Here is a 14483-nt window from a genome sequence, read left to right as displayed (position 1 = left end):
AGACAAGCAAGAAATATATATCAAATGATTTTATTTCAATCTATAAATTTATAAAATGGTTGACTCCATTTAAACTATTGTAGGTTTGTAGGGGATGTTCGTAATATAGACTGACTTACCAGAAGATATACATGCATGTAATACAACCTATACGAAAATTAACAATGCCCTCTTCTTGGATCCACGCGCCGGTGCTCAAGAACCTCACAAAGGTATACGTCACCACATGCGAATGAGGAAATGGGTGGAAGGTATGCATTCTGAAGTCGATGTCTTATCTAAATTGTGTTGTTATGACTACAGATCGAACGTAAAACAGTAAAATGTTTAAATATATACTTATTCATTCTGTAAAGTCTGTTCAAATTTGTTATAGGATATCTTGAAATATCGATTCAAACGTCGATGTTTACCTTGATCGAGGGATTGCGAAATCGATTTAAATATCGTAGATAATATATGAATGACCTAAATTTTGGAACAGTGTAAAAATAGGAATAGTTACATGCATATGTATATGTGTGTTGATCGTTTTATAACATTTTAGCTTTATAAGGATATCTATGTAATGCCCCAGTCACACATTCACGGATTAAATGCCAGATTAGCTACGGAAGCGATCTGGAATCATTCGTGGCGATATGTATTGACCCGTGGCTTTTCCGACTGTTATCGTATCCAAACCTAGGAATACCTGTATAGCTGCGACAATTTTTGAACATGTTCAAAATTACAATACGGATGAAACCACCGTAGTAATTCCTTAGAAAAACTAACTAAACCGTTTTAGAACGTACAAGTCCGTTTTAACTCCGTATAAATCCGTAGTAATTCGTATGTATCAATTTGTATCCATTCCGTAGTGCATCCGTACTAACTCCGTATCATTAGATTTTCCGGTGTCAACCGTGGAAAATATTCAGTAGTAGAACCTTGGAGATGATCTGTGAATGTGTGACTGGGGCATTAACGATTATTTGATTTTCCGGTGTCAACCGTGGAAAATATTCCGTAGTAGAACCGTGGAGTTGATCCGTGAATGTGTGACTAGGGCATAAACAGTTATAACTGTACATTGTAATTCAGCTAAATTTTCCTCTACAGAGTCAAGAAGAAACCCGTTTCGTCATTGATTAGCAACTTTTTGCTAATTTTCGTTAGCGTAGATTTAGTCTTAGGATATGAGACCACCTGTAAGTATCTGAATTTTACAGAGTAAGCATGTACATGTTTTTATCGATATGAGGCAGTTTGTATGTTTATATACCACTCTGTATTTTTTGTAATATGTTTGCATTATTTTTATTATACCCGCACTTTCTAAAGAAAGTTCGGGTTTATTGTTGTTACCCTGTTCCGTCTGTCCGTCCGTCCGTTCCATCTGTCATGTTTTACTTTCTCAAACTGCTCTTACAAAATGACTTTTTTCACAAAAAACCTTCTTCCTCGAAATCCTCCTACATTTTCCACAGTAGACAAATCATATCTTGAAATATGTTTTCGAGTATCCTGTAGATGAGCAATAAGGTTTCGGAATTTTCAATTTGTCCTGGGGGTGAAAATGACGTTTTCTAAACAAAAAAAAAAAATGGTTTCAAAAACGTCATTTTTTTGGCAGTAGCCAAATGATCTTCTAGAATATGATTAGGGGTGTCATTTTGAAGTGTGATGAGGTTTCAGAAATTTTTTTTTATTAAGGGAATCAGTGGGCAACAAAAAATTTGCAAAAAAATTATGGTTCCCAGAACTCCTGTTACAACTTTTGAAGTAGCTACGTCATCTCTTGGGATATAATTGGGGCTGTCCTGTAGATGTGCAATAATGTTTTAAAAATTAACATTTCATCCAGAGAGTCAAACAGTAGCAGAAAATTGACGTTTATCACTCCGAAAAAAAAAATAGATCCTAGAACTCCTCTTATGATTTAATGGATAGACACATCATATCTTGGGAAATGATAGGGACTGTTCTATAGATTTTCAATAAGGTTTTGAGAATTTAAATTCAATCCTGAGGCCCATTACCTACATACCGTTTGATTCCCTTTAAGGATCAAGAATATATCTGGTTAAGGGGTGGTGATCTCAACCGTTTTCGAGATATTCGTGTACTTCCTGTTCGTTCGAGGTGGGGGGGGGTCACGACCATCCCCGGGGCCCATTACCTACATACAGTTTGATGCCCCTTGACACAAGGAACAAGAATATATATGGTTTAAGGGTGGGGATCTCAACTGTTTTGAAGATATTAAGGGACTTGCTGTTCGAGGAGGGTCAGGACCACCCACAGGGCCCATGATCTAGATAACATTTGATGCCCCTTGACATCAGAAACAAGAATATAATTATATGGTTTAGGGGTCATGATTATAACAGTTTCTGAGATATATGGTAATTTCCAATTCCTAGGGGGTGGGGATGACCCCAGGGGTCAGATCTAATAAACCCTATATATTACTAGTAACAGTCAATATATGATTATGAAAACCCTATATTGTTATCTTTGTCCGTTTTCAAGTTACCATTTACAATAGAGTCTATGATTCTTCCCATAAGGTTCAATGTTAGACCCCACACCCTTTTGACACCCCCCCCCCCCAGTAAAGTGGTTGTCCAACCAAAAACGAGAAAAATCAAACCAGGGTAAACAACTACATATGCTGGCCTATCGTATCCTAGAGTTTTGTACAATTCTGTTCACCCATCTCTGAGAAACAAGTTCAGAGCGGGAAAGAAGAAGAAAAAGAAGACGAAAAATAATAATACATGTAATAAGAACTGTACAAACACAATAGGTCTCCAAATTTCATTCGGGAGACTTAATAATAAACATTAGATAGAGAAAGGATCATCAAACATCAATAATTTAAAGATAATTGACAATTTCTGATTCTAAGGGGGTCTTATTTGTCAAATGATCCATTAAAATCAAAATATAATTGGGGATCTAAAATGTTTAATGAACTGGTAAAAAATGTTATTCTTCGAAAAAAAATTACATTACACCTTGCATAATTGACAAATGATCTATATAGATATGATCAGAAGTCATATTTCTACATTGGGATCAATAACTAATATTCTTTAACAAGTTAAAATCAATAACAAAAAATGTTTCAAATTATAATGTTTATGCTCCACATCCACCCCCTCCCCCCATCACCACCAATCAAACCTGGTTCTAAAGATTCAGTCTTCTTACAATCTTACATGTGTACAGTAGCAAATTTTAAATCATTTCTTGATTGCTTTTTCTCTCCTAATGCACAATAACATTTTGGAAATTGCTTAATTCAATTTTTAAGATTTATAAACAAAATGTTTTATGCATGTGTATTCGCCTATTTGGGGCAATTGTAAAGTCTCCTAAACAAAGCAGTGTCATTAGGCTAGGAATTACCCACATGGATCAAACACTTCATATGAATAAGATAAAATACTTTATTATTTCTAGTTCTAGAATATCAGGGTGTCTCCAAGGGGGCATATCCAATATACAGTTCGATGCGCAATGACACAAAGAGCAAGAATAAATTATATGGTTTAGGGATGAGGATCTCAGAAGTTAACAAAATATGCAATGTATCATCATTTCCTATTTCATAAAAGGGGGGGGGGGGGTTAAAGACAACACCTTGGGGTCATGTACTTTACACCATTTGATAGTCCCATAAGGTCATGGCCTACATTGTTTTTAATGCATTATAATACATTAAGAAAGAAATATTCCTTCCCTCCAATTATAACTCATATAAAAATGATACGTCTCTATACTTATATGTGATACACAAATTTAATTACGAAATTGTTTATACGGGTCAATATGGGGTCAACTCAATAGTGTAAGTCTGACAAATGAAAAAATAACTTTTGGAAATAAAATAACTGCAACTTTACAAATGCGATAGGATAGGTAACGATGATAAGCTAGCTTATTTGAATATTAAAAGATGATGATACAGTATGCTGTCAAAGAGAGATCACTTATTTAGAAAGTGAAAGTAATACTTATGTATGCTAGCGTCTCATTATATTGTGCTACTACATGTATTATGCTTACCTATACTGGTCAACATCATAATGATAATCCAATTAAAGCACAATAATGAATTTCTTTAGCTGATCATCACAGAAGAAATGTTCATGCATGTTAACAAATCCTTTTCTGCATAATATGGAAAATACATACATGTATGTATACACCACGCGAAACCATCTAATCGAAAAGCTGGGTAAAACTCGCTAATGAGACCTGTATACCTGTGTTGTGTACGTAACTTCAGACAAAGACAGTTATTTGTAACATGCGTGCATTTTTATGACCTATATTCTTCAAAACCCCTTGCACTATTTTATTAGGTAAATAACAGCTTTAAGGTGGTGCAGAACACCTGCATGTTGTGACGTATACATTAACAATTAAGTATAAATATAATATTTGCCACCAAAATAATGTTACCTAACATTGATGCGCAATTGGTTAGAGCGTTTACATGTCTGTTAGCTAGAGCATTGGGGTCCAAGGTGTATTTCTGGTAATTTTACTATTGATATAAATGAATTTTCATTTTTTTTTGGGAGGGGGGATTCTCTAAGATTCTCTAAATCTGTACACACGATGATGTACATGTAGGTACACAGAAGCAGATCTTAAGCCGGCAACCGGCTTGGGGAGGGGGCATAATTTAATTTTTAATGTTGTATGTAATAATTATATAGACCATTATACTTTCTATGACATGAAATGTTAAGATTATTGATTAACTGAAAATTCACTGCAAATTCAAACCCAAATTGCACATAAAGTGCTGCTCATGTCTATTATCATATGGGAAGAGATCTCATCTTTCAGTTATGAAAATTACAATTTTTAAATGTATTACAGTGCTTCAGCATTTTATAAAAGAACTCATAAAATAATCTTTAAAGAACAAAATTGACGTAAAACCATTTATTTAAAAATATTTCAATTCCAATAATTATACTTTCCAGCCATAAGAATAAATCATTGATTAGTTGATGAATAGCATTCATTATTTTGGTCTTAAGTCGTAAGTTCTTTTGTAAAACGCAGCCTAGGAGCTTGCATGTGGCCTTCAATTTAAACTAAACTGGTACAAAACAGTGTTATCTAGGGGCAAACACTTGGTGCGTGTATTACTGTCTAATGACATCATCTAGTTTTAATATGTTAAGAAGGTAGAGAAAAGGGCAAAAAAGAGAGTAAGGTAATTAATTGTTTTAATAATATATAGATGCCAGGCTTTACACTGAGCAATAATATTTACTTCAGATGAATTTGGAAAATACTGCTCATCATACCCTAACACCGATTTAGATACCGATGATGAAATGTACGTTGAGTACAATGGAAAGACAGTTGATTTCCTTTGCGATACCTTCGCATTCAGAGGAGGTGGAGATGACATCTTTGACGAGTACTCCGTCTGTGTGACTCCTCTTTATTTCAATGACAGTGACTGTGCAGTCAAATTAAACTTCAAAACATCCCTTACTGGAGTCACTAAACACGTAAGTGATTATTTCATGAAACATTTACCTGATGTTTGTAGCGTCAGTTAAATATATTTATTTGAAGTGTATATATCAATTAATGTTATTCTAATAGAAAAATATAGTATAATTTTTTTTTCAGGTACCGTAAATTGTTTAAAATATATGAAAAAGCTTTGACACGGAACAAAAGCATGCATTGAATAAATTGAGATATATATATATATATATATATATATATATATATATATATATATATATATATATATATATATATATATATATATATATATATATATATATAGCGGTGACTTCAAATCATGACCTTTGGAACCCGACTTTATTAGCAGTGAGCGGCCACTGCTCTAACCAACACTTGGCCACCTAGGGAAGACAAAAAACTTGTTTTTGGTGACAAACGGGCCCAAGAGTTTTAGAACGTATTACATGGTTGAGAGTTGCAATGTTTGTGCGCATATTAAAATGATGTATATGTATATGCAATGTGTATCGTTCCGATCCACTCAAATTGTCGTTAAAAAGTATTCCACTTGTATCTCAAACGAGTGTGTAGTGCACGAACAGCACTCTAGAGTCCGTTCGTCATCGAAAGCAAGAACTTCTGTTTTGCCTACATGGCCAAGTGGTTAGAGCGGTGACTGTTTACTGCTACATGTAGGAGAATGGGTTCTATAGGTCGTGAGTTCAAGCTTCGGCCGGGGCAGAGGCTATGTTCCAATATAGTGGCCGAGGGCAGAGGCTGTGTTCCAATATAGTGGATTTCCTTGGGCGGTATATATATATATATACTTCACTATAGGTGGTATCTGTCAATTTGAGAGTTATTGCAATGTTTGTGCTTATATGTATTTCTAGTTAAATACATATATTTTTTTTGATTTAGATCATAACATGCACTGAAAATAAAAGCGCCAAATATTGTGGAGTGCAAAAAGAAATTATCTACATAGAGTTTAAGAACCGGAACGGCAAAGAAACAAATGAAACCAAATTTAAGCTACAGATCACAGCGAAGAAAGATTATGATTGTAGGTAGTATTGTTTGTTTTCGTAACTTCAGTATTCTGATTAGGTAGTAAAAAAATCAATAAGTTTATTATCAACCATAATGAAGATTTAATGAAAAAACTGTTGAAAATACGATATAGCTGTTGTAAAAATATAAAGAATATCAAATATGGTTTAGTTTTACCCTTGGTGTCGGTTTGTGCATCTTACAATTGAGCAGTCTCTTTATGTGGCTTTGTCAGATGGGTTTAAACCTTCGCAGCACAGTTAAGGCTGTCAGTAAATTCCAATCCGACAAAAAGTTCGGGAAATGTGCATTATGACATCACAGAATATTACAAACCTCAAAAGACTTATTAATATATTCATTAGCGAAATTAATTTAAGGTAATCTTTTAATTGAAAACAACAAATGCTATTACTTACAATTTTGAGGTCCGTTATATCGTACACACTGAAAAACAAGCGAGATGTAGTTCTCGCTGTATTACAAAATATGACGACGTCATATGCTTCAAAATGACGCATTAAGTTAAGTCATTGAAGGCTATCATGCAGTTTTTTATTTAAGAAAAATAAATGTCATAGATTAACGGAAAATTATAAATGTATATTTTGTTTAACATTATTATTAGAAGAATGCTACCTATATACTCTTATTTTCATTTTGTTATAAGTATGCATCATATAAAGAGGCAACCTCGGTTTTGTGTAAAATATCGTATATCTTAATGCTGATTACCTAAATAAATAACTTAAATGCAAGGGCATACACTTAACTGATCCTGACAAACCTTTACATGTGAATTTGAAATATACTATGTAACTTAAAAACTTCCATGATCGTTGTAAAATCGTACAAATTAATTATTTTTTTAATGAAATTAACCTTGTGACTTTCAAAATTATTCAATATATGCATTATAAATTACGGTTTCCACTAACAAATAATCTTATCTCACAAATTTCGCAGCGTTTTTCAAAATCTACGGTATAACATCAAGTTATTTTATAATTTAGTTGGGAATTTTGACATGATTATTCCCTTGCAATATTGAATTCTTTAAATGACCTCAAAACCACAAATACATCTGCTTGTACCATGCGACTGCCATATAACGTGACCACCATGAACAAAATATTGTACTGTTATATACATATTTTAGAAATATATTGCATTTGAGTGACTGTTTTTGATTTTAAAAAGGACTTGTCAGTTGAACTAAAGTATTAGTGTCTTCATCACAAAAAATTGCCGATATTTTTATTGTCCGCCTTAACTGTACTGCGTTGTTTAGCTTTTAAGAACAAATTAGCTTGTTTTTTTTCTCTCCAAAAAATGATAGATGGAACCGTTTAAAATAGTTTGTGAGTTTAAAATTACATTAGATATGGAAATTAAAAGTTTTTTTTTTTTTTTAAATTGCGAAAGAAAACTTTAAATTTCCTCCCGCGATATAGACACATATTTCAATATATTTTTGAAAAAAGCTAATAAAACTGACTAGTTTAAAAACAAATTGCAATGGTTGTTCTCAAGTTCCATTGATGTTGATGTCGTTGTTTGAATTATTATACGTGTACATGTAAATTAAAAAAAAAACAAAAAAAAAAAACAAGGAATTTTTGTGAAAGCAATAAAAATTCACGATACTTGATTTTGTAAAATATTCAGAAAAAGGATAACTGTTATACCTAGAAGTGACATATAACCGCTTAGGGTGGGAAAAAACTTTAAATTCATTTCATACAATACTCTCATTGGCTAAAGCTTATAAAAACGCAATGATTTTTTTTCGGGGGGGGGGGGGGGGAATGCCTCATTAAGATTTTAAAAAATCACGTTGCGACTTTTTTTATTTCTGCCATTAATTAATAAATTAGGATGGTGCACAACGGATGCAAACCAATACACGCAATAATTACTAGTATACAGTTACTCTATATTTTCTGACTGAAGTTACATAGGGCGTAAAGGATACATGCGAAGTTCTATAGTTTGATATAAATCTACATATATAATTTTATATATATATAGATATATTCTTTATTTGCATTGAAATCTGCCAATACCAACAAATTCTGGGTACATTACCAGACTATTTTTTATATAAAATATTTCAATTTTTTTCTATACATTGCATACAAATTGCAACTGAGTGTTTCGTTATTACGTTATGGAACATGTATACATATTTAATTGAAACTATGTATCTAAAAAAAAAACACTATCATAAAACAGGAAAATATAATTTTGGAATAGTAAAAATGAGATAAGAAAAAATAAATAAAAATTAATGAAAGATACATCTAAATGCCATATTTCATGTCTTCGTTTTAAATCACGTAAATTCCCATATCTGATTTTAGACGGCGTCACGGGGGCAAGCGTAGAACACATCAATTGAATCTATTTAAGACAAATAGTAAAGAAATTGCCATGACCGTTTTGTAAACAGATTTGATTAATATTAATCAATATTTGAAAAATAGTTGAAATATTTTTGTTAATTAAAATTTTTTTTTCATGTTTCTAAGGTTAGTCTAACAGTTTTTTCAAACAAAAACAAATAAGGCGATTGATGTTTATCCCTACTCTGCTTACATCCGGCCTTTCTACGGAATGAGCCAATGATGTACAAATGCAATCGGAGTATTCGTTGACTCATAAGAAATAGTTCTAAAATGATTCAATGATTTTACCTGTGGAAGTTTATTCAATGATTTTTTTTTATATTTTTTGGAAGTCTCCTTAAATTTGATTCGCGTTGAATGTAATATTCTAAGTTATTTTATCACAAAAACGGAACAAAAGAACAATGATCGAGTATGTTCAATTGTAGGAATATATGAAAAGGAGTAAAACTACTTTAAGATAGTACGGGTAAAGAAAATTTATTGTAATATTGATAAATTTGATCCCGTCTTTAAGTTCTTTCAGTACTTTGATTTTATATATTCTTCGAAACAGACAACAGACCCGATTCATCTGATATTCCATCTGGTGCCATAGTTGGAGGTATCTTTGGCAGCTTCTTTCTTATCGTACTTTGCATTGCTATAGTTCGCTGGTGTGTAGCTATACAAAAACCACCTCAGGCTCAGGGGAGAGTACTTAATTCGACAGAAGGATATCCGGGTAAGTATAAAAATGGTACACGAAAATTACAAATGTTGCAGGCATTTTCTGCAATTTGTCAAGTTCCGTGTGTATGACCGAAAGTAAAAAATATGTACAGCGGAAGACGTTTAGGATATTGATGTATTCATATATGTACATAGATTCCAAGTAAAATGATAAGGAATAATGATCTATTATAAAAATTTCGTATAAAAAGTTTTATTTTGATTTTCCATTTTTTAAGCTAATTTTTTCTTGAGGAGGGTATGGTTAAAAAAACAATCAAATCAGTATGCCATTTTTTTATTTTGATATTATTGGCCACACATTACCATAAAGTTACGAAAAATGTGTAAATGTCTTAGCTTTAAAAAAAATCAACATGTTTCTCTATCTTTTGGAGAACATGTGTCTTTTTAAAGTAGGCAAATATGAGGGCTGTTTCAAAATAGCGATAGACAAGTGACGTAATTCATTTAATCACTGACGCAGAAAGATGAAACTCGTGCAAAAAGGGTTACAGAATATGTATAAAATCTTCGTTTTGATATCAAATATTGTGTGAGATTAAATTAGTCAAATGAAAGCGTACCTGTTTATAAATTCGACAGCCTGCTCAATGTCAAAAATGAAAAGTATAAAGAATTGAAAATTGCAAGGATAAAAACTTTTTGCATTAAAAAATCAAAATAGAAAAAATGCAATGTTTTGATAATTCTTCTGTTATGTATCCAATAAATTATTTGATCTTAACAATTTTTTTACAGAATCAATACCGCGTTTTAATTTGTAACAAGTTGAACTGTGAATTCAACGTCAACGACAACAACGTCTGGGTTTAAGACGGCGCATCAATACCTATCAAAATGTAGTAAAGACCTTAAAACTAATTTTAAAGTAATTAAATTAATCAAAATCGACTACATAATTATGCATTTTGTGAATATGAAGTTTAGCAACATTAAAAATAAACGGACGTGTATGATGACATCAAGTGAAAAAGAAACCTCATCTGATAGAAATTGACGTCAAAATGCTAAATGTAACAACTTGGGAAGACAGACGTTAGGCAACCGGTCCACAGGGCATGGTTGGAGTCACAGATCGTTTGTTCTTAGAGAGAATTTTAAATGCAAAACTAGAAATGCATTGTTGCATAGTGAATATTCACTCGGGGTATATGTTAAAGAAAGAATTAAAGACAATTTCGGAAATAGAATGTAAATGTTATCGTGAACGATGACAAAGGTTTAGCAACAACGCAAAGTGTGTTTTTTCCGATGTTGTACATAGCTCTGCCTGGAAAAACCAGCTGATATGAATCATTTTGTTTCTCAAAGAATATTTTAAGCATGTATTTGAATTTAAAGGTATTGTTTAACAAAGGATCAATAATTAAAATACAGTTGTCTGATAAAATTATAGTTAAAAAATTTAAGTATAGTTAACGCAATTCTTCGACAACCATCGTCAGGCCTTAAAACGACCGCTAGCATCAACTCCTCTCAATGATTGATAAGAAGTTTCTTAAATGCAATGCTTGTTTTTAACAAACTCTCGTTTTCTTATTCTTAAAAGTAAAAGATTAAAAGACCGTTTTTTGTATTTATTTGTACTTAATTAACTATTAAAAGAAACTTTGGAAAAATCTTTCTCTGTGGTATAAAAACAATGTGATACAAAAACAGGGCTAGTTTAGCCAATTGCAAACAAAAACATAATGAATATAACAAAATAAAAATACGATCACTTTTTTTCATATGATTACATCACCGGATTGGTTTTTTACAATTTTACATTTTTCTTCATATAAAAAAATGTCCATGTAAAAAAAATGCTGATATTGTAAATAGTGATCATAAGTAAATTTATATGTTGGATTGTTTAAAAATTTTGCAATGAAATGACATTTTATGTTTTGTTTTTTTTTTCTCAATGTGCATGCATCATGACATTTATATCTGTAAAAAAAATAACAAACATACAGATAATGAAGTATTACCAAAAAAAAATGGTCATTTGTTTCAATCTTATTTTTAATCAGATACGCCTAACCCGTATATGGTTTATGGTGCCGAAACACAACAGAACATAATGCTGACACATTCCAATGTTACATCTCCAAATGGTTATCCAATGACATTACATCCATCACCGCAAGAAGCAGCATGTCCACCGATAATTGACAACAAGTTTTCAAGTCCACCTCCCAGCTATGACTCGTTGATGGAGTCGTCAACCTTACACGTTAAAGGCGCAATCCAAGAATCGTCCTAAATTAACCTGCTATTATGATGTTGTACGCAGCACATGTTCGAATAAGTCTTAATTTTTTTTGTCACATGAGAGACGAGAATGCTCTATATCAATTCCAACATTTTTTCTTGTTTCCACTTGTTACAAGTTTTATACTTGCATCCAGTCTCAATCTTTATATATTTTCCAATATAACATAGACATTGCTAAATTCTATCATTTCATTTAAGAATAAAAATTTCATATCTAAAGAGATGTCTACATAACTGCAGATAACTACATTTATATCAATCATTCTTTACGTGGAGAAAGAAGGTAGAGACCTTGATTTGACCTTGAAGTTGAAACAAAGGTCAAATTTGATTAAACTGATTGACTCAAGAGAAACAGAGAGAGTGAGAGAAAGAGAGTGGTTGGAAAGAGATAAAGAGGGAGAGAGAGAGAGTATCATATCACTTTTACTATATTGAGTTGGTGTCTTTTGTAGTCGTCAAAAAAGTTTTCAATTCAATCTCTGTTGAAGCTGACCGTTGTGATATTGTAAGTGGATCCTAATGTGAAGAGAAAAAAAGGGAGAGAAAAAGTTTTAAATTTATCATCTAGTTTGAAACGAGAGAATTTTTTATTATTGTATTCGTATTACTTTATTTTGAATTTTGAAAATAACATGCACTGAATAAAGCGGCATGATAACAGCTTGGCAAAATTTTAATAATTACTTTTCATTTGACACAATTTTTTTTCTTCACTTTTTAACATATTTAAACAATGTCACCAGATCATGACAATAAGCCGAGCAAGAGAAGATATCTGTATACAATGAAAAGAGAAAGATAAAAATGTCATTCAGTTAAACAACATGCACTTTAATATTTTTATATACACATACCTATATTGATTTTAACTATTTGTAAGAGATAGGTAGAGAGAGGGCGATGAATTTATAAAATATTCGATATCCAATTTTGATAATTGAATAAAAATACAAAAGATATCTAAAATGAAGAATATAAGATAGTTCTGTTTATTTATAATTGTTAATAATGTATACATTTCATGTTCATTAAACATTCTAAATATATCGAACATACTCTCTTTTGAGACATTTTACGATATCTTAACAAGGTCAGACTGACAATTTACTTGGTTGATCAATTCAATATTCACACCTTTTGATCTACTTAAGGTATGCATACTATACACATAAATATACTGCTTGACTAATCTCCCCGTAAAATAAATCTTTTGATGAAATAAATTTGATGAAATAACCGGTTAGTTTTAATCTTTATTTCTAAAATTCAATATTATGACATTATTTCTTTATTGTTGAATCAAAACTCCAACAAATTATGTATATGTATTAATTAAATTATATTGAATTCATTATACAAAACTTAATGTCTTCACTTAAGCATTTATGCTAGTTCCACTCCGAGACGTTATACAAAGGGGTAGGGAGAAATCAAATTTCCTATCATTTACGTACTACAAATATAAAAAGATAGGTCCACTTACCCTACTCCCAACCCCCTCTGAAAACATAGATACATGTATCATTTAATATTTATTCATTTGATGAGATATCGGCGCTTCTGATTGGTCGAAAAATTTCTTTGATACCTGCATCAATAAAATTTTTTGCCGGATCTACTTTTCTCAACTTGTTTTGATCTAACACTATTTATAGAACGGGTATTTCCAAGATAAACACTGTCAACAAAATGTAAAGTTGTGTCTGTTTTATTGTCAGCAAAGAAAATGCAATCTTGTGAATATAAAAACTTGAAAGTTTAACCTTCAAAAATGAACGAAACACATTATTTGATTCACGAAATAGAAAATTAAGCGTCTTCTCACGATTTCGTCTGCTTAATTGAGATCAATCAACATTTACAGCGAGGCTGGCTGTTCCTTTTCCAGGAATATTATAACGAACATATAGGCCTATAAACTTTCACGGTAACACTGCACTGCTGTTCAAATTTGGTAACGATAATCATAAGTTTCAAATTTACACACGTACATAATCGGTCATCAGAAATAGAGTCGTAAAGAAAAGCTATGAGTAATGCATCAACTCCTTCGGCGCATTCCAAGCGGCAGATATGCCATTTAAGTACATCACTGGCTATCTAGTTACCACAACGTTTACAAAAGTCGCTAATACATACTATTCTTTGTCGACATATCGGCTATTTTCGTCCACGATCGCCTTTCCTTGGATGGTTATGTCCAGTTGCATTTTCCAGCGATCTCACATGAAAACTAGTTTTAATACGAGTTTTTCTGCACAGGGAATAATATCACAAGCTATCGCATGTATTTTCCTTTCGTTTTCAATTCAGCCGGTTCAGATTTTAACTCACTATTTCTGTTTAATCCATTAAATTCAGCTCAATAGCTCTGCATCAGCTGAAGGCGCATCCATTTTGAATACTGTTGCTGTTGTTGTTTTGTATTCATACGCGCCGCTTCATTTACATTATTTACATGTTTGATCAATGACACTTCACATTTTTTTATTTGAAAATGTTTTATTAAATGATAAGAAATGAAGATAA

The 14483-nt window shown here is 31.9% G+C and overlaps 1 protein-coding gene across 1 annotated transcript; it reads left to right on the top strand.

The window, feature by feature from the left end:
- Positions 1 to 204: 204 nt before the first annotated feature.
- Positions 205 to 12736, top strand: LOC128158661 (uncharacterized). Its single transcript, XM_052821599.1, has 6 exons — positions 205 to 251; positions 1105 to 1193; positions 5293 to 5531; positions 6418 to 6562; positions 9514 to 9681; positions 11708 to 12736. Exons 1-6 carry the CDS (start codon positions 241 to 243, stop codon positions 11938 to 11940), a joined length of 885 nt encoding a protein of 294 aa, XP_052677559.1. The 5' UTR covers positions 205 to 240; the 3' UTR covers positions 11941 to 12736.
- Positions 12737 to 14483: the final 1747 nt, after the last annotated feature.

The sequence above is a fragment of the Crassostrea angulata genome, chromosome 8 (genome assembly GCF_025612915.1).
Source record: "Crassostrea angulata isolate pt1a10 chromosome 8, ASM2561291v2, whole genome shotgun sequence".
Classification (NCBI taxonomy): Eukaryota; Metazoa; Mollusca; class Bivalvia; order Ostreida; family Ostreidae; genus Magallana; species Magallana angulata.
This window is presented reverse-complemented; position numbering and strand designations above follow the sequence as displayed.

Bases quoted from the DNA above. Each gene is read 5' to 3' on its own strand.
- LOC128158661 (XM_052821599.1), top strand. The intron at 1,194-5,292 runs GTAAGTATCTGA...TATTTACTTCAG, and splicing joins CTTAGGATATGAGACCACCT to ATGAATTTGGAAAATACTGC. The intron at 5,532-6,417 runs GTAAGTGATTAT...TTTTTGATTTAG, and splicing joins TTACTGGAGTCACTAAACAC to ATCATAACATGCACTGAAAA.